General features: G+C 43.0%; 1 protein-coding gene across 13 annotated transcripts in view; it reads left to right on the top strand.

Moving 5' to 3' along the window:
• Positions 1–5,097: 5,097 nt before the first annotated feature.
• RAPGEF6 (Rap guanine nucleotide exchange factor 6) overlaps positions 5,098–19,576 on the top strand; it is a 122,737-nt gene continuing 108,258 nt past the window's right edge. For 3 of the 13 annotated variants that reach the window (XM_071443196.1, XM_071443189.1, XM_071443198.1), the window contains exon 1: positions 5,104–5,765. In XM_071443196.1, coding sequence (XP_071299297.1) covers positions 5,697–5,765 — 69 coding nt within the window. In that variant the 5' untranslated portion in view covers positions 5,104–5,696. Of the gene's footprint in view, positions 5,766–6,828; positions 6,972–19,576 lie in introns of those variants that run through there. The other 10 variants (XM_071443185.1, XM_071443190.1, XM_071443186.1 and 7 more) reach the window with 9 other exon arrangements.

The raw sequence follows: 19,576 nt of genomic DNA on the forward strand, positions 1-19,576 counted from the left end.
CACAAAATCCTCACTGTTTGTGCAATCTTCTTGCAGCTTATAGTTGTACAACTTTTTACATCCCTGAAAAATTAACGGGAATATGTTAAATTGGCAACTGATACCAAATTACTGCTGGAGAATTTCCCATGCCAAGATTGCTCTTTTTCTTACTTAAGTCTTCATCTTTATCTGTGCCCAGCCCATTCTTTTACTCACCTTCCACTTTCTAATGGTTTTTGGCATGATGTTTCCAACAACAAATGAAGAAAATCTTTCAGCTGAAGCTGTAACCTGATTTTAGCTACAAAGAACATGCAAATGAAGCAGTCACCAGACTCCAGATTGCCTGCTGTCAGGGCAGGTTCTCCCCCGCCACCCCCATCTCTAATTTTTTCAGGCTTGAGCACGGACATCTGTATACTGTTTCTGGATACCTCCAATATCTAGACAGGTCCATATGCTCTTTTGGGTTTTGTCAACAAAGTGCTGGGACTGGAATCACATATCTGTAGGTTGTGTGTAGTAAAAATAAAGTGGCAGAAAACACACAAAAAAATTGATACAAGAGCCTGTTTCAGAGAGAATTGTTCTATTGTGGAGTGTGTAGCAAGCCACTTGGAGCAAAGCAGCTGGGGTTTAGATGTTATTTTGTAACTATTTTGAATGGGTTTTTTTCAGTTCTTATTCCTTGTTGATAATGTTGTACACTACACCATGCCTGAGGCAGTTTGGACGCTCGGGTGATTTGGCAGGAGCCCTTTTTTTCCTGATCCCACTCACTCACATTCATCAGGGCTTGGTAACTCCATCAGGGTGGTGGCAGGCCCTGGACAGTCCCCTTCAAGTCACTCACTCAGCAGTGGCACGGGAGGGGAATGCCCTCCTCCATACTTGCAGTTTCCCATACAGACACGGAAGGGAAATGAGGAAGATGAGAACATACATGTCAGTGTCACAGGACAGCCAGTGTTCTTTCAACACACACAGCTTCCACTGTCCTCACTGCAAACCTTCAGAGAGTGCATCAATGCCTGCCTTTGTGTTCACAGAAACCTTAGTAAATGAACAGCAAATAAACCAATTCACTGTTTCCTTTTCAGACTGTTCCTGACTTGGGAACAGGACTCCATAAGCACTGGCCAAGGATTACATGACACAAAGGTCAGGGTGACATGTTCCCAACACACTGTGCATCCTCAAGCATCAAATATTTGTTACTTCAGAATTTCCACCTGTCCTCCATGAAGCCCTTCCTGTGGACACCCCATAAATTGCCCTCAGCTGAGAGATGTGTCCTTCAATTGGGACTAAGACTTAGGAAATTGTTACTGCCTCCAGCTGAGCTATGGCTCAGGCTGCTCTTGGGAGCAGCTGGGGCTTGTCACTCCCTCTCTTTGCATGTTAATAAAATCTTTCAATCTTAAGGCTCCTCCCTGAATTCCCAGTCCATTCCCACCAGCACTCAGCACGTTACAGACCACCACAGATGTGTGACAGTGGACATGAAAAGCAAGGAAAATTGCCACTGAAGGTAAAATGTAAGTAAGGAAGGTGTTCCATCCCCACATTTGAAAGGTGTCAGGCTCCCCATTTTTTCTGTATTGTTGATGGCTGAAAAATAAGTGTTTGACTATCACAAGGAGATCTGCAATTGCTTATGTGTGCATGGCTTATACTCTTCAGGAAAAAAATCTATATACAGAACGAAAGCCCTTCAGGAAAAATCTGTACTAGATTTTTTTTAGGAGGAAAGCCATGTTAGTCTTGAGTTAAAGAGAAGAAAGATGAGTTTAGTTTTAAAAAACTAAATGTTAAACTAATATTATAATAATACAGCAGAAAGATAATGATCTCACAGTTCTGTTTCTTCTTTTCTACTTTTACCATTATCCTTTGAACTGAAGCTCTGGAAATATGCACAGTGGGGGAAGTAGCTCCAGTATTCAGACCATTTCATTCTTGCTCTTGACTTTTCAAAAATAATTTGGTATTTCAATTTCAGAAATGGAAATTTTGAGCTGCGAAATGCTGTCACAGCCAAGAGATCAATGTTCTTATGTAGCTACCTGAGCAGTGTTGTACCATTTGCAAAAATGTAACTTTCCTGCAAAAGGTGAGTTCTTACAAAATTCCTAATGATCTCTTTGCATCCCCAGTTTTTCAGGAAGTTCATCATCAGAATAAGGATATATGGTACCTCTGTCTGAAGAGGTTCTTCCTATTGGGCCTCCCAGAATATTTTGTTTTCCTCTAGTCAGGCAGAGAATTAATTTTGTATCCTCCTTGTGGTATGTTAACCATGTACTTAGCTAGCAGTTGTTGCCAAAGATGTGCACGAATGTCCAAAGGGATTTTTTTTCCCAAAGCTAAGAAATTAAAACCAATAGCCTAACAGCCAGATTGGAGAATGAGAGGAAGGAAATTGCCAGGCTGTAACAGAACTCACAGGACACTAAATACATAGAATACATAAAAATAAGAGTTAAAAATACTTCAGCGCATGATGATTATGAATCTCTCCCAGTGGGAGAGGTGAGGAAGCTGAGTTTTACCCTGAGGAATCTGGGATGTGCACACGGTGGTAAAAGGCATTACATTAAAAGGCATCTTTGGGAGTGTCAGCAAAGCAGAACAATTGAGGGAACATACTGGGAGGAGGAGATGTACTCTGTAACTCAGCTGCTCTTCCCAAATTCACAATGCTTGAAGCAGAAACATTTAATCTCCAGAGACTGCAACTCATCTGTATTAATAGCAAAGCACCCCTGATTCTTACATACAGATACTGTTAGTTTGAATTAAAAACTTTGCAGTAAGTGATGATGCTTTACTTGTGCAGGGATACAATCCAGATAAAGGGGAAGCAAATTTTCCCCTCTGCACGGACAATAGGTGTCCTGCTTGGCCACTTCCCTTAATCCCAGCCCTATTATTACTCACTTGTGAAAGCCTTTTAATTGTGTTTAACCATGTCAGCTTTACCACGTGGAGACATTGGCTGTAACACCACTAAGCAGTGAGGATCATGACACTGGTTTCCATTGTTCTCCAGATATCTGGGAAAATAAACCCTGTGGATGAAATAGCCCCTGAAATAATTGCAGCTATTAGAAATTCAGGTGCTTTTGGAGTGAGAGAAGTCTTGTTTCATGGGTAAGGTGAGCCAAGCAATTAAATTGGAATGGCAACTTTGTTTCCCATGGAATACTGCTGGCTCCCTCACTGCTCCTGTGCCTAGGCTGGCGTTCAGGATGTGAATTTCTGTGCTAAAGGAATTTTTAGGCTACTAACTTTATTCCCATGGTAAGTGTCCACTTCTGTGTTAAGTTTGTTGTAGGAATGCTGAACAGCTGGAATAGGTGACAAAATGAGTTCCCTTCTAAAAACCAATAGGGCTTAAATGATTTCAGATCCATGAGAACTGTGACTGCGTAGATCTCACCAAAATCTGGGGTTTTCTTGCTAGTTATTAATTAGTTTTTTTCCCAGCCACCTGCACCTGGAGAGTATTGACTAATTTTTACACAATCTTTAAAAATGAACTGAGCTGGTAAAGCTCTTGATTTGCTATTACATCTGGGATTAAAAAAAAAAATGAATCTCCTAACAGAAAAGGATTCCCGTTTCAGTTCTTTTCTTCTTTTCTTCTTAGTTACTCAGGAGGACTTTTTCTCTCTATCTTTTCCATTTGGTTCCTGGCAGGGAATCTCTGAAGATTCCCACACCACTGGAAACAATATTTTATGTACTAAAGTTGAAAGAGGATAACATGTTCTGCCAAATAACTAGTACAAACTTCTGACCTTTGGAAGAATAATAGACCTGATATTTGGAAATCTTACATTTACAACAGAAGTTCAAAGAGAACAAAAAAAAAAAAGAAAATGAGTTTTGATAGACTTCATGAGACTGAAACCTGTGTCTTTCCTGTCAGTTTTGGGAGCATCTCATATTCTCTCTGTTGTGTATGAGGTGTAATGACTGGGATGTTAAGAGTAGCTTTGCTTTAGATCCTTGCTGTCCATCCCATGGCTGTTGTGCCTGCAGTGATACCAGGCACAGCATCAGAACAGTCTGCGCTGGAGGAAACATCGTATTTCCTGAGATTTTTTTTAAGAAAACAGTAGAAATATTATGAAACAACGTGGAAGGGACAATCAAGTCCTTGAGCACAACAAAGGTAATTGTGCCATAAAGGGCAAGTAGTAAAGAGAACGGGAAGGGGGAGCTGGAGAAAGGGCAGGAACAAAAACGCTCTTGGTTATTAGGAAAGAAAGAGGAAAAAGCAAAAGGGCAAACACAAATTGTATGCCTGCAAAGCTTTGATCTCATAAATTTACAGAATCAGACTTGTAATAGGAAGGAAAATCTTGCGATGTGTGTTTGGTATGTGCTGCTTCCTGTTGTCCCCGAGCGGCCGTCAGGGCCAGCAGTGCAGGGCTTGGAAGGAGTCTGTAAATCCCCACAGGACCCCCGAGCTGTGGCAGCGCTTTCCTTACTAAAGTATTCCTTATTTGTATTTAATGCCGAGCTGTCTCCGGCGAGGCCGGGCGGGGCAGCGGGACCGAGGCCGGGCGGGCTCTGCAATCCTCACTGGGCACGGCGAGGATGGGGCCGGTCCTGCAGAAGCGACCTAAGGCAAAGGCTCGGAGCAGCTCAGGAGCCACGGAGGAAAATGAACATTCCATGAACTGCAGCGTGAGGGAAAGGGGGAACGCACGCAAACTCCGCGGGAGCGCTGCCATGACACCATGCCTGCTGTGATGCCTCACGGGCACTCTGCTCCCAAGTGCTGCAGAAAACGCTTTCTTTCGGCTGTAGTTGCTGAAGAACGCGCTTCATATCGGGTGCCCAAGCAGCACAAAGCGACTTTCGACAGAGACTGGCGGCCTCCTGAGGGCTCGGCACGGCCGCACCGCGCATGCGCCCGGCCGCGCCCAACCCTCGCGAGCCTTCGCTCCGCGCCGCCCCGCCGGCCCCGCCCCCTGCGAACGCCGCGGCGCGTGGGGGCGGAGCTCACTACAGCCCCGCCCACTCCCCCTCCGCCCCGCCCCTCGCTCTTCTTGCTGATTCTCTGGGTTAAAGCGCCCGCTCTCGCGCTTTTCTGTACCGGGGGATGCGCGGCCGGTGACCGGGGCGGGGGGTCCGGGCGGGGCCGGCGACTCCCGGCGTGTTCAGGAGAGACGCGGGCTCGTACCCGCCCGCGGGGTTTCTCTCCAGACCCTCTGGCGCCGCGCCGCGGAACAACTCGCCCGTCCGCATCGCTTTGTGCGGGCGCGGAGGGCGGAGCCGCGGGGGCCGGGCGCGCGGGGAGTCCCGCTCGGGCCGGTAACTTCGCGCACGGAGCGCTCGCGCCGCGATGGGGAGCGGCGCCGGCCGCCCCGGGACCGCGCCGGGAGCCGCCGCCACCCGCCCCGAGCGCCGCCGCCGCCGCTGAGCCCCAGGCGCCCCGAGCGCCGCCCGCCTGGTGAGCAGCCAGCCCGGCGGCGGGCACCGCGCCCGGCCCCGCTCCCGCCCCGGCCTCCCCCGGTCCGGGCCCCGGCGCGGGGAGCGTTTCGGGGTGCGTCCCCCGCGGGCCCGGAGCGCGGCGGAGCCCGGGCAGGAGCCCCGGCGGGCCGCGGCGCTGTGATCGCGCTGTGATCGCGGCGCGCCCCGCGGCAGCGCCCCGCAGCCGCTCCCCAGGCGCCGCGGGGCGGGGGGCGCCGGGCTGGAGGATGAGCGCCCCGGTGGAGCCCAGGATCAAACAGGCGCTGCGGAAAAAGCCCGCCGAGCGGACTCCGGAGGTAAGGCGGCTCCGGCTCCTTCCCAGCGGGTCCTTTTATTTACTTTCTCACTTTTCCTTTGCGTAAATCCGTGTTCCGACAGCGCGGGATCTGCGGTGCGCGCACAGACCGGGCTGGCGCACAAACTTCTGTCTGGAGCTCGGTTATTTATTTGATTCTCTCCGAAGTTGGCTCTCTCGGGACCAGCAGAGGTTTAAACGCCCAGTAACACGCTGGGTACAGGCACAAGGCGCTTCATGAAGTGCTTCGGGCCGGTTGTAGGAAGAACAAGAAGTAGATCAGCGAAAAGTAGAATGATGCATATTTCAGTGATGCAAAACTTATGGGAAAAGTTAGGGAGCTGAAAGGCTTTGCTTACCTGTACAGTGATGCAGATTTAAACAAAACCAAACTAATTATGCTGCCCAGACTTCATAAAGATGTTTCTGCAGTGAGTGGGAGTGTAGAAATGTGTGAGGCTGGTAAGCTACAATAAAACGCATTTTCCAATTAACTGCCTTCTCTGTCCCTTCCCCACAAGCTACTCTGTAATCAGCCATGTATTTTTGGGAATGGTAATGTCATGGAGCATTAACTTAATAATGAAAGAGGTTTGATATCATTTGCATTTGTTGAAGGTCTGATTGGAGTTTGTTTGCTTACTTACCCTTTGCCTTCCTTCGTTTCCCTTGCTGAGATTTTTTTTTTAATGTGCTCGAGAACTAGTGCTATGAAGTGATACACTCTTGAGTTTTTCCCTTGGAGACTGGGAAACATCTGTTCTCCCTTGGTACTTCATGGAGAGCAGAATGTCCTGCCTGGTCTTCCTTATAAGTTAATTATGGAAGGGCTACTTAGAGAGCTGCTCAGAGGCTGCTCCGGGGTTCATCCTAGCAGGACAGAGTCCCTACTTCCCTTTCAAGTCGGCTGAGTGAGTGAAATACAGATGTTCAGTCCCAATGGTTGCTTGCTTTGGGATATCCGGCGCATTCCTCCTTGTGTCTCTAAATTAATGATGAGGCTGTCTCAGTGTCCATTCTTTTTTCCTTAGTTTTAGCACTCCCCTCCTGCTTCAGAGCTTTCTTTCTCTTCAACTGGAGTCTTCAGTTAGCAAAATTCCTTTGCTAGTGTGGCTTGCAGTGTTGGGCAACTGGGTTCATCACAGAAGTGTCATTCAGGAGTTGGCATTCCGTGCTGGCTCGTCATGGCTTGGACTGTGGGGAACAGGTAATCTGCCTTGGCTCAGAACCCCTGCTCACCACTGCTCCTGTTTGCTGTACCAACCTCTGTGGCTGTGTAGGGCTTTTTTTTTTTTTTTTTTTTTTTTTTGGGCATCCCCAATTTTTCCCCCAGCAGCCATCATGGGATTCCTTGTGGTTGTCACTTTGTTTTGGCTAAAATGGCCTTAAAATAATTATTTTGCTTAACCTTGTAGTGTTAAACTGTCAGATATCACAATGACTGGCTGCTTGTGGGTTTGTGTGCATTTGTGTAAATTTCCATTGAGAGTGACATGAGTGTCGTGCGCAGGTTTGAATTTGCCAAGGTACCTTAATTGTGGGAAAAAAATCTAATCTTTGCTATCTAAGTAATAATACTTCTGAAATGATTTTAAAAATCTAAATTCCCTTGTTAATTTGACCCTGTTTTGGCAGGCTAATTTTAGAGACACTGCACAGTGAGACTACTTGTGATTAAAGTTAAACATGTACTTAAAACTTGGCAGGATTGGGTCCTCGGTTCTTGCTCCCTGTTGCTGAGTAGATAATTACAGTTAAACCACTTTTTTTTTTTTCCTTAGGATACTTTTGTTTACATACATTTAGAAAGAGAAGCTTTTCCCTGATTTGATAGCAGGGTGTACCTGGGGGTGCCCAGTCTGGAGCTGTGTTACCTGCTCGGGTACAAAGCATGGGAATCCCCTGTCACAGTCATACTGACAGATTTTCCCAACATCTGCTTTGGGATGTGAGGACAGATAGGGTGGTGAGTGAACTGGAGAAAACAATTGCAATGTTGTTTATACATTTATTTATTTATCTCAACATCCTGACTTGTCCCCTTTCCTCTGTAGGCTGCAAGACTTGGGGCAGGGAAGCTGAAACCTGTTTAGCGCAGCCATTAGGATCAGACCCAAATTTCGGGTCTGATTTCGGGTCAGTCATTAGGACCAGACCCAAATTTCGGGTGTCCCTGCACAGGATGAACAATCTGGTGACTCCTGCCTTGAAGTATCCAGTTGTGCACAGACTAATGTGTGTGTGGCTTCATTTCTCCCCTCCTACTCTGGTGGGAAGGTATCATCAGTTCCTCCCACAATGAAATCAGCTGCATGGGGCTGCTTGTGCCCTTTGACTGCGTTTCTGTGCAGGAACCCCCTCAAATTCCCCGAGCCACCATTGGTATTTTATGATAAGCCAGAGCTGCTCAACCACAAGAGTTTTAATTGCTTTCAGCCCCCTTCTGCCCCCATCTCTGTTTCTGATCCTGCAGTTTATATGAGCAATTTACCTGGGTATTTATTACAAATTACAGGGTTGGGGCTGTGCTGATCAGTAGCATGGTCTGGTGCTTCATTCCTGTCATCTGCCCAGCCTCTGGAAAAATACAGATAAACACTCCACAGGCCACATTTTGCTTACAAGTAGTACAATTATCCATCTGATTTTGATTGTAGGTTTTTTCCTTGACAAAACGTTTTAATTTCTAAGAATTGCAAAACTAAGCAGGGAGATATTAAAAAATTTCTATAATTTACTTATTTTGAAATTTACCTCACTGTCTTGCTCAAGTAAATGTTTTAGTTCCTGATACTACAAATATTTTTGTTTGGAAAAATCTGTGTTAGGGCAAGTTTTCAGTGTTGTGGTAACATTCCAATGTTTGCTAATTGTTAAAGTGTACAAGTTATGCATATTAGGCATGTACACACTTGATTTTTTTTTTAGTTGTTGTTGCTCAGATACTTCATGCATCTTCATGAAGATGAACATGTAATCTTCTATTTATTTTGCCAGGGGGGAATTATTTTGATGAATTTGTAGGGACTGTAGCAAAAATTTAATGATGCATACATTTTAATGTAATTTTATGTATGTATGCATATTTTATGTATTTTTTTTAAGTAACACAGTGTTGTGTTACTCTGTTTAAAATCTTTTTTGGAACTATTGCCAGCTGGCAAATATTTTGCTCCCTTTCCTCTCTTTTGGTGCATCATTGGAGGTGCATATTGCTTATATGTGGTGGAAGTGACTTCTCATGTGGACAGAGTTCCAGAATCATACACGGACTGATGCCCGTGTATGTAGCAGGTGCTGCTCTGGGATTTGAGTGAGTCCCATTTACTCAGATGTCTGCCTTGCTGGGTCCCTGATGGCCTCTGCCCCTGTGCTGACACTGGAAATAAATCTGTGTACCTATCTCTCAGGTATGGCCTGAAAGTGCAGAATTTATGGGTAATCTCTCAGATATTAGTTTTGATGGTAGGTTATCCTAACAAATCGTCCCTTCTGTCTTGTCAGAGGGAGGAAACTCGGGCAGTAGCTGGATACTTAAAAAAAAAATCATCATACCTATACTTAAACAATACAATTTCTTACACTTGTTTAATATTTTAATATATGCATTTTCCTCCCAAGGTTATGCAAATGCCTATGTGATGGTAAATCTGTGAGTGTTTATACATGCAGATCCTCCAGTTTTTGCTTGGGAATATGGGATTCTCTGTGCAGTGTTTCTTGTCACAGGTGGGGATATTAAATTGGTAATTTGGGAATATTCTAATAGGAGAAAATCTTTAGTTCAAAGCAGTAGAATGGAAGGATGAATGCTTATGCCACCATGTGTGTGCTCTCATTAGATATTTAATTTTTTTTGAAGCCCAGAATTCCTTATCAGATCCATACAAAGGCTCTGATGTTGGTCTTTAGGGGAGTTGTTCATGCTGCCACAGATAAGCACTCAGTGGTTGATAGGGCCAAACAGCAAATGATTGTGCTCCTTTTTCTTTGTCTCTCCTTCTCCTCCCCTCCCGTGAGCAGCTCTCTTCCATTTTTAATGGAACCTTTTCCCAATATAGTATCTTTTTAGTTCTTCATGACTTTGTTCTAGACAGTGTTTACTTTTGTGGCTCAGAAAGCTTTGCTTTTATTTGACTTCAAAGAATTGGAGTTTATTTTTATACTCTGAGCTCTTGTATTTTCCTAACTTCATCTTTTTGCAGTAATTCTTGATTAATGTTAATTCGACTTCATTTGGCAATACTAATTCTTTCTTCTCTTCCTGTTCCCTTTTTATTAATACAGTGGAAAGAGAAAAAAACCTAATTTGCAGAATTGTGTCATGACAGTGTCTGCTGTTTGGAGCGTGTATGTGATGCTTCTTGATGGCTTAGATGTAGAGAAATAGATCTGTGTGCATGTAAATCATGCACAAATGGTACATTGATAGACATTATGAAATAGCTGTAATAAATAAAATAAATTATTGTTGACAGCATAACAAAGGCACTCTTGTACTGTAGCACAGCTGAGCCAAACAGAGGAGAACATCTGCTTCTTGTTTCCAGAAATAACTGGTATTTTGAAGTGGGTTTTTTCATCCTTTTAATAATTTTCTGTAAACTCAGTAGGTGAAACGGGATTAACCATTGTAGAAATCTGTTGTTTCTAGAATCTGAGGTGGGCTTTTAGGAATGTAACTGTGTCAAGGTGTTGGCTTTGGATAGCCATTGAAAGTAATTAGAATTCTGAAGTCACCACAAAAGTGGGGATGCTAGCAGTTATTGTAAAGCCAAAATAAATTTGTGTTAAATGAAGTTGCAGATGCTGGTTTCTATTTATTAAAAGCACCTTACTGTTAGTATGTGGGCCTCTAAAACAGGGCCAAAGGAGTGATGGACACTCGACTTCTGCCATAATTTTCAACTACCTAACCTCTGTCTTACATTTTCATTCCCAAATTTTGTGATCTGTTTTCTATAGGTGACACTTTGTAAGACTTTGTCATGCAGTTGCCAGTTCTGGAGCTCAAATTGAAGATGAGCAGCAGCCAGCTGTTGTAAAATCCTTGAAGATTGGTGTGTGTCTTTGTGCTTTGGTGTCTTTGCCAGAGAACCTCCTAAAACCTCGATCAAAGATGCACTGACCAGTGCTACGTGACTTTGATCCCTCACCATGCAGAGACTTAGGCTGGTCTTGGCTGTGCTGGGAAGCTGGAAAAGACCTTTAAAGTGGAAAAATTAGTTATCACTGGTGATAACCAAAGTGATAGAACACGTACTGACGTGCCTGCAATTTACTGCTAATGAATTCCTTCTTGGGTCCTTGTGTACCCTATGCCTTTCTGCACTCATAGGGCAGCAATTATCTTTTACAGTTAGAAAAACATAAAACTTGTAATAGGAATAATTTATAATTAATTCTGTGGAGGCAACAATTAGAGTTTTATTTATGTTCAGTATGATTGAAAAATCAAGTGTACAGAAATTGATTAATGGACAAAAATGTTGAGTAACTACAACTCCAGAGAAAGACTTGCATGTATGTCATTGACATCATATTCCATCAGCATCTTGCTAGGACTAGGAAAGACCTAGACTTGTGATGCTTTCTTAAATATTAGATGAGTCTCTTTAAATGAAATGTGTTGTAAATCTTTTTTATGGCCACCTACTAAAACCAAAGTTCAGAACAGAGGTACATGAGGAGTGGCCCAGTGAGTATCATAGTGCTGGCTGACACCTCTTTAGATTCAGTCTTATTCACAAGCAGACTATAGTTTCTGTGTTAATGAAGTTGAAATTCTTATTACTTTTAATGAAACAGTCATGAACCTTCTCTCTTCTTCCTGTGCTTCTCTGCCACACAGCTTTCAGTTGAAGGTAAAACAAAACCACATTTTTTTTCCCAGCTGCTCATTAGATTAATGTATTTAAGCTCATGGTAAATACAGCATTGAAAATCCTGGAGGATTGTCCAACAAGCCTCAAAGCTTTGAGAAAAGAGCGTCTCTTCAGCTGCCAGCTTCATGAGTGAGGAAGTTTTTAGTGCTTAGATTTTCCACTATTTTGTCTTGTGCTTTAGGTGGGTAGTTGTCTCTTATTTTGTTTCTTGACACAGTGTAGTATCATGAGTCTTCATCTCAATTAGACCTGTGGTTTTCCTGTAATAAAAAAAGCCAAGCATGCAAACTCTTATATTACCTCAGTAAATGCTGCTTGATAATTCATTTTCATAAACTTCATGTATGTACCTTGTTTTCTGAGGTGATCAAGAGTGATGTTCTTTGGCAGATATATTTTATCTTTCATTTCAAAAGTTCAGATAAATACCCATGGGTGCATGTTGACAGTAGTTGTTCAGCCTTCCTGAACATCCCTGGGAAACCAGTGCAGGTCAAATGTGGTGTCCCGTTCCCCAAGACTGGGCAGGGCCAAATCTCTTCTCTGAATAATTGGAATTAACCTCAACTAGCATCTTTAATCTGTGACTGATCACAGGATTGATTTGGAATTCACAAAGTCTTACTTAAAAATCAGTGGTGTTTGGTTATTTTGTTTTCATTGCCATGTGGGCACAGTTCTGTGCTTGTGGCATACAGTCGAATTCTTGGCTGGAAGTACTCAACAACCTGGCTTATATCAGTAGCCAAACAATTCAGATTATTACTACTTGGAACCTTAAGTACAACACACTTTCTGAAGCTGAAATCAACCCTAAATTAGTTTAACATAAAAAATAAAATTCGTCTCTTGTTTCAAATTAACCAAAATACAATTTTGGAACATTTACCAGTTTTAACAAATGTTAATCTATGTAAGTATTCAGCTATATGGACTTCAGTATCTGTCTTGGAATGTTTTTTACCTCTTTTTTAACATTTTTTTTTAAATTTGTTGTTGTGCTTTCATCAGCAAGCCTGAAGGTGTGGCTCATATTAGTCTTTGGATTATTTATGTCTCAGAGATGCAAATAAGAGTGTGCTAAGCCTTGGACAAGGTACCTTGTTCACAGAGGAGGGATCTGGTTTGGCTGTTCTGCAGCTATTATCTGGCTGGAATACCTGCAAGGAAACTTCACCTGTAGTTCTCAGAAATAAGTATTTTTTCCAGCTTTCTTAACAGTAAGGCCTGTTGACTTCAGTCAAACAGAGATTTGTGGTTCCAATGAAATAAATCAGGTTTCAGGGCACTGCTTTAGCTTTGGCTGCATTTCCTGGTTTTACTGAAGTGACTATTGAGAAATAGATTTTTCATAAAGTCTATCTAACTAAGTTTCCTTGTTTGAAAAAATGCAATATTAAACAAGTAGAGAAAATCAGCACGAATGTTTTGGGATGGGTGAGTTTTTTTTATTTTTAGAGTCTGTGTCCATATTAATCTGTTTTGTGGGTAAGGAGGTTGAGCACTGTTCTGGAAAGGAAAATCTGGGCAGGAGTGAAAGAATTAAAACAAACTGTGATGGAGACAGGGAAACATTCTGATGTTTAAGTTGCCTTGGAGTAGGTGTATATAATTTGTTAATTATTTTTAGAAGATCATTGTGAACCACAGCTGTTTAAAAAAAAAAGGAAGTCAAAACCAAACCCACAAAAAACAAAATGCCAGATAAAGTAAACTTTTAATAAAAACTCTGAGAAGTAAATTAGACTGAACATTCATTGTTTGTCACCTGGTGTAGGTGGAACATGCATACAGTTGTTCCATCTAATAGCTGTGACTTTGTGGTATCTGATCTCCCTGGCAGCTGGGGAACGATCAGGGCTTCTCCACTGGTTCCATGAGTATTTGGTGCTCCCATCATTGCAGTGTAAAGTCATGGGCATTGCTCCTCTAAGTGTCCCTGTAATTGGCTTGGAGCAGTGTTCTGAAATCTGGCTGGAGTGATGTTGGTTTCTGAAATTCCTTCTTTAAATACGGCTCTAGGAAGGGTCCTTGGGACTGTGTTCCTGCTGCTTTCCCTGGCATGGGCAGACCCTGGGGTTTTTGTTTGTAGGGGTCACTCAGAGCTGTGTCTCTGAGCCAAACATTTGGGCACCCTCTGGGAAGAATGTTGGCAGGCTTTAGCCTCTCCTTGTGCTGATACTGATACCTTGTGTAGTGGAGTCTCTCACCTCTTTGTCACAGAATGGTTTGGACTGGAAGAAGTCTTAAAAACCATCCTTTTCCAGCCCCCTGCCACGGGCTGGGACACCTTCCACTAGACCAGGTTGCTCCAAGCCCTGTCCAACCTGCCTTTAACACTTCTAGAGATGGGGCATCTGTGTTCCAGTGCCTCACCTTGTAAGAGCAGAAGTGTACAGATGTTTTGTGTCTGTGACAAGTGATGCTGCTTGGTTCTCTGCACAGAATTGGAAGGGTTATTCTAAGTTATCTGTGCTGGCCCTTTATTCCTACATGTTTCACTCTGCTCTTGGGCCATGACTAATGAAAATTCCTCCATCCAGTGTAAAGTCTGCTCTCCAGAACATGGATGTATTAAATAGAAGATGAAATTACAGTGCACTAATAACCCTGTGGACAATGGCTCATGTATATTGGCATTGTTTGCAGAAAGTTGAGGGTTTGTGTGTAGTGAGTCACTGAGTTACACATGACAAGGTAAAAAGCTGTTCCACCATCCTTGTTTGTCTCCTGCACGTAATTTCCAATTCTGATTCATTGAAATGAAGCGGTGAGCAGGAATGTGGTTCTGTTATGGGATACAAGTGAGTGGATATCTTAAAGCACTGGCTCAGCCTTTTCAAACATGAGGTGCACCTATTCCCAATGCTAGTCCAGTTTACATGGAGAAATGTGAGTGCAGTTGGGTCTAGCTGAGAAAGAGCTGTAAGTTAACCTTGGGGAGCTCGAGGAATTTTATTAGGATCAAAAAACATCCTGAGTTGAAAGGGATCCACAAGGATCATTGAACCCAGTTCCTGTCCCTGCACAGGACCATCCCAAGAGTGAGTGGGACTGATGAGCCCAGCTGGTGGCTTCCAGTACTTCTTGTGTCTTAAGTCTTGGTGGAATTGTTCAGTCTGAACATCCTGCTGAAGTGTAATGGTTATGCAGTATCTGTTGTGTGTAGTTACACAAAAAAGTCACAGGCCATTGCCTAATCTAACTTGCCTCTGCAGGTTGGGGTTCATCTGAAGGAAGTAAGGCCACACCACAAGTGGTAACAAAACATTTTGGCTTTGTAATTTGTGTGTTAATGTCTCTTGCTTTCTATGACTCGTAAATGTGCCTGTTTATGTGTGGTGCCTGCTGCACACCTTGTGTATATAATTTTCAGATATCTTTCCTCCAAGATATATGTACAGTAATGATTTTAAAAGAAATTATATTATATTCTAAGGCACTCTTACATGTAAGACTCTTGTATGAGAGGAAGGAAGATGGTCATGATCTGTGTGTGTTGGTGGTTCTGCAGAGTGAGATGGGTCAGAGGGTGCTTGCAGGAGTTCTGCTCTCAGACCTGGGGGAGGAACTTTCCCTATCAGTGATAGCAGACATCAGTGTCTTCCCTCTGGGAGAGCAGTCCTCAGCCTAAAGGAAATGCTCTTGACTACTTTTACAGGATCATTAAGGTTTGAAAAGACCTCCAAGACCAAGTCAAACCATCAACCCAGCACCACCACATGTTCACCATTAATCCATGTCCTTGAGTGCCTTATACACATGGTTTTTTTGAACACTTCCAGGGATGATGACCCTTCCACTACCCTGAACAGTCTGTTCCAATGCTTGACAGCCCTTTCATGAAAAAAGTTTTCCTAAAATCCAAGCTAAATGTCCTCTGGTGCAGCTTGAGCTAATTTTCTCTTGTCCTGTCACTTGTTACCTAGGAGAAGAACTTTGTGTCCTTCTTTAATCAGTCCAGAGTCTGGTATGCATAGGAACAGTTTGTCTGAAAACACTGTTGTCCAGGTGTGGCTTGATCTCTTCTTAATGCTTTTTTGTTTTCCTTTTTTGAGCTTCTGCTGTTACAATCCTAATACAGAGTGATGATTCTCAAGCACAGATTTCATTAGCATTGTGCCTGTTGGTTGAAGGAATTTGAGAATCTGGTGTGAATGTAGGTCAGAATATTTAACCAAACGTTTCTGGAATACCTCAAGTTCCTAATCTGCCTGTGAAGTTATTCTCAAAGCACAAAGTCTTGTTCAAATCTCCATCCCTTTTCCTTCATCTTGCTCAGAAAGTTTGGTGTCTGATACTGATGCTATTGTGTATGTGCCTTGGGGTGTTTGGTGTGCAGCCCCTGTCTCTGTTCAAGCTTTCAGGGGGATGCTAGGATGCCCTGAGAGGGCTGCACATCCTTTCTGTTCTTTTTATTTATGTTTTGTTCCAAGGAAGCCTTTAGAAGGTTCACTCAGTGGTTCTGGGGTTTTCTGGCCTGATTATATATTTGTCAACAAGGCTTTTGTGTTGGAGAGGTGATTGTAAAACAAACTCATTGTTTTCACTCTGTGGTTCAGGGCATACTAGAAACTTACACATATAGTATTTAGAGATATTTTTCAAGCTATTGGCCAGAGTAACTGTAACTAAAAACCAGAGATCACAGCAGATTGTTTCATGATAATCTTCATACTAAATGCAGGATTAGGGCTCAGCAGATGTGATTGTGCAGGTTAGGTCATATGCTGGTATTGATCAGATATTTCAAGGCCTAATTCTCTAAACTGTGATGGTAGGGTGGCAGTAAATGTAGCTTGTCGGGGGCAGAAAAGTAACTCAAATTTTTGTCCATTGCTGTCACAGAAGATGCTCAGTGCTCCAGAGCAGCTGTGGGGACCCTGCAGGCCGCAGCTGGTGGCAGCAGGCAGGTGGTGCCTGCAGTTTCCTCTGTGCTCCCCCCTTGCAAACACGGGGAGCTGGGGACAGGTAATCTCATCCCTGCAACTTCCCCAGATAGGATTGGTTTGGTTCTTTCCAGGAGGTAATGAGTTCTGCTTCACATAAATCCTGTTAAAGGAGCAAGTGGAGTTAGTGTGTATTAGGGTAGCTGTTCCCAGTCATCTTCCAAGGGCCATGTGAAATGTTATTGTTCCAAGATTACTTTTCCTGTACTTGCTTCTACTGTTCCTGAAAAACTGTTTTTTCATTTTAGTGACTGCTGTGACAGCCCTGAGAATAACACCAGAAATTATGGTGAAGTCTTGGAATTTTTTTATTGGAACTTACTTCCTTTAGTATATACTTTCCCCCATGAAGTGGGGTCATGCACTTAGTTTTGCCTGTGGAGTGATAATTTAACTAAAAGTTTTCACTTATTAATTAAAGTTTAAATATGTAATGTAATATTTTTCTACCAACCTATTTCTTATTGTAGTATCTGAATTAAAAAAAAAAAAAACTTATTTCAGGGACTGGTTAGGTAGTAAAAGTGTGTTTTATGCTTAGTCTGACCTAGAATATGAGCCTACTGCCTTGTTACTGACCTTGCAATAGGAACTTCTTGGAGATACTAGAATAGTGAGAAAGGGCCAGAAAAGGGTGTGGAAGGAGGTGGGAGAGAACTGCAAGTATACTTGGCATTCAGAAAAGTTGCCAAATGGAAAAAAACCCACATTTCTTTTCTGCTTTTGTTCTCCAAAAATGCAAGGGGTGGAGGATAAGCAGTCAAGATGTGTAGGTGTTAAATTCCTCATAGAAGCAGTATTAAAGCTGCAGAATATTGTAGTGAATAAAAAGATAACTATAAAACAAATAATGATTTTCAAAAGGAAATCACTACAGGTAGGATACCAAACTTACTTTGTATAAGCTTCAGAGAGGAGTTCTGTAATGTTTATTTTAACTAAACCATTTCTTGTGTCACATTGTGTAAGGACAGCTGGATATCTGTCTACAGTGCAAATAAATTGTAGGAGAGTTGTAGCCTTACAGAACTTGTGTGAATGTCTGCTGTGAGAGGAAACTGAGGTGCCTGTGCCCAGGTTTTGTCCCCTTGTGGACAGCCCCACTTGTGAGGAGCCCAGGGGAGGAAGCCAAACCTCTGTAGGCAGCTGTCTGACACATGTGCTGTGCTGCTGGGTGCACTGATCACTGCTGCTGCTCTTTGCTCCATGGCTCTGCAATAACCCTCTGTGCAGTGGCTGATGCTCCCATCCAGGAGTGTGAAAAGCTGGCAGTCTTCACTTGGAAACGAGTCCCTTGGCATTAACAGGTGGCTTGTGGTGATCTTGTCACTGGCAAAGAAGCTGCACTTCTCAGAACCATTGCAGATGAACTTCCAGTGTGCAGGGAAGTGCAAAACACTTTGCCAGACATGTGCAAAAATGAGTTTTCCTTGAGAAGGATATTGAGATTACCTTGATAAAGTCTGTTCAGAGCTCTGATGCCCTTCTTGTAAGTGACCTGATATTGCTGTAAAAGAACTCTGCTCATGTTAGTATTGCCAGACAAGCTGCTTTTAAAATTTGGAGGTCTTCTTGTTTCAATGGCTTCAGGCTTAAAATACAGTGTGTTTCCCTTTGTTTGATGATACTGTGATACACCCTTCTTCCTCTTTTGAGCATTTCAATGCAGTATTTTGGAAATACCCTGAGTTGAGGGAAGCATGCACAAATTAGTTAGCATTCTACATCTGGTTTCTTGAGGTTCCTTAGCTCTGCTAATTATTGGTTAGCTTTTAGCATATCAAGAGTGTAGCAAATTCTTGATGAAAAGAACAAAAATAACTGCCTTAAGGGATTCTCTCTTTGTAATCTTTTTGTGCCTGTTTAGCATTGACATTTAAGCAGTCCAGTCCTTCAAAGACTGATCATTAGTGAGCCTTGAATGATAGTCTGAAGAGAAGGAATTTTTGTGGTGGTGTGTTGCATTGCAGACACATACAGTTCCTTTTTGGCCAAACATGAATTCCTATGAAGAGAGAGTTCCAGAGCTGTGGTAATGTTTCTCACTTTGGCAGTTGTATTCGAAGAAGCTGAGGAGTGAGGCCTGTCCTTGTAAACCATGTCATGGGTTTAGTGTTGAAAGGTGATGATACTGATTTTGTTGCACTTCAATTTTGGGAGCTTTATGATGCTCTTGTCACAAGGGGTTGTGCATTTCAATGGCCACCAGATACCATGGGGAGGTTATTCTACTTAAATCTGATTTATTGATCCTACATTTTCATGGTTCTTTGTAATGTGTCCAGCCTCCAGTAGGCTGTATTGATTTGGCTGTGAAACTGTTCTTTCCAACAGTTGCAGAAGAAGTTTCTGTTCCTGTTTTCCATGTGAAGTAGGAAGGAAGCTGGCAGTCTGATGTCAGACTGCTGACCTCCTGTCAAACATGTTTACTGCTTCCCTTCTGTTGGATGCCAGGGCTTCCTTCAGCAAACTCCTCCGTAGATGCCATTATAGGTCACTTCCAAGATGCTTGTCAAAGTCTTCTTGTTCTGCTTCTTCCAAACTGACATGCACTTCATGCAAGGGTTAAAGGGTATCATCCATGTGTGATCATTAGAAAAGATGTCTTATCATGCATATCTGGCCACCATTTCAGCCCAGTTCCTGAGCCACTGGGATGTTCCCTGGTGAAGTCCACAGCTCAAGAGAGGAACTTCTTTCTGTTTTGTTTCCCCTCTGTTCACTTTAGGTAGAAGGCAATTGTGGAGTATAGTAGACCTGTGCTTGACAGGTGCTTCATTACCTATCAGAGCTGAGTACAGCCATGTTTTTAAGAAAAACTGAGAATTTCCCTTGTGCTTATTTTGGGTCTCTTCAGATCTGGCTCTGTTAAAATCTGGATCCATGTGTTTAGTTTGGTGAATAGTAATGTTGCTTTGATTTTTTCCAAGCTCTGGTTTGACTCTAGTAGAACGTTTCTTAAACTGTATTTTTATATG

This window comes from Agelaius tricolor, unplaced genomic scaffold (assembly GCF_023055355.1).
Source record: "Agelaius tricolor isolate 1412-34295 unplaced genomic scaffold, bAgeTri1.0.p SCAF_18, whole genome shotgun sequence".
Lineage (NCBI taxonomy): Eukaryota > Metazoa > Chordata > Aves > Passeriformes > Icteridae > Agelaius > Agelaius tricolor.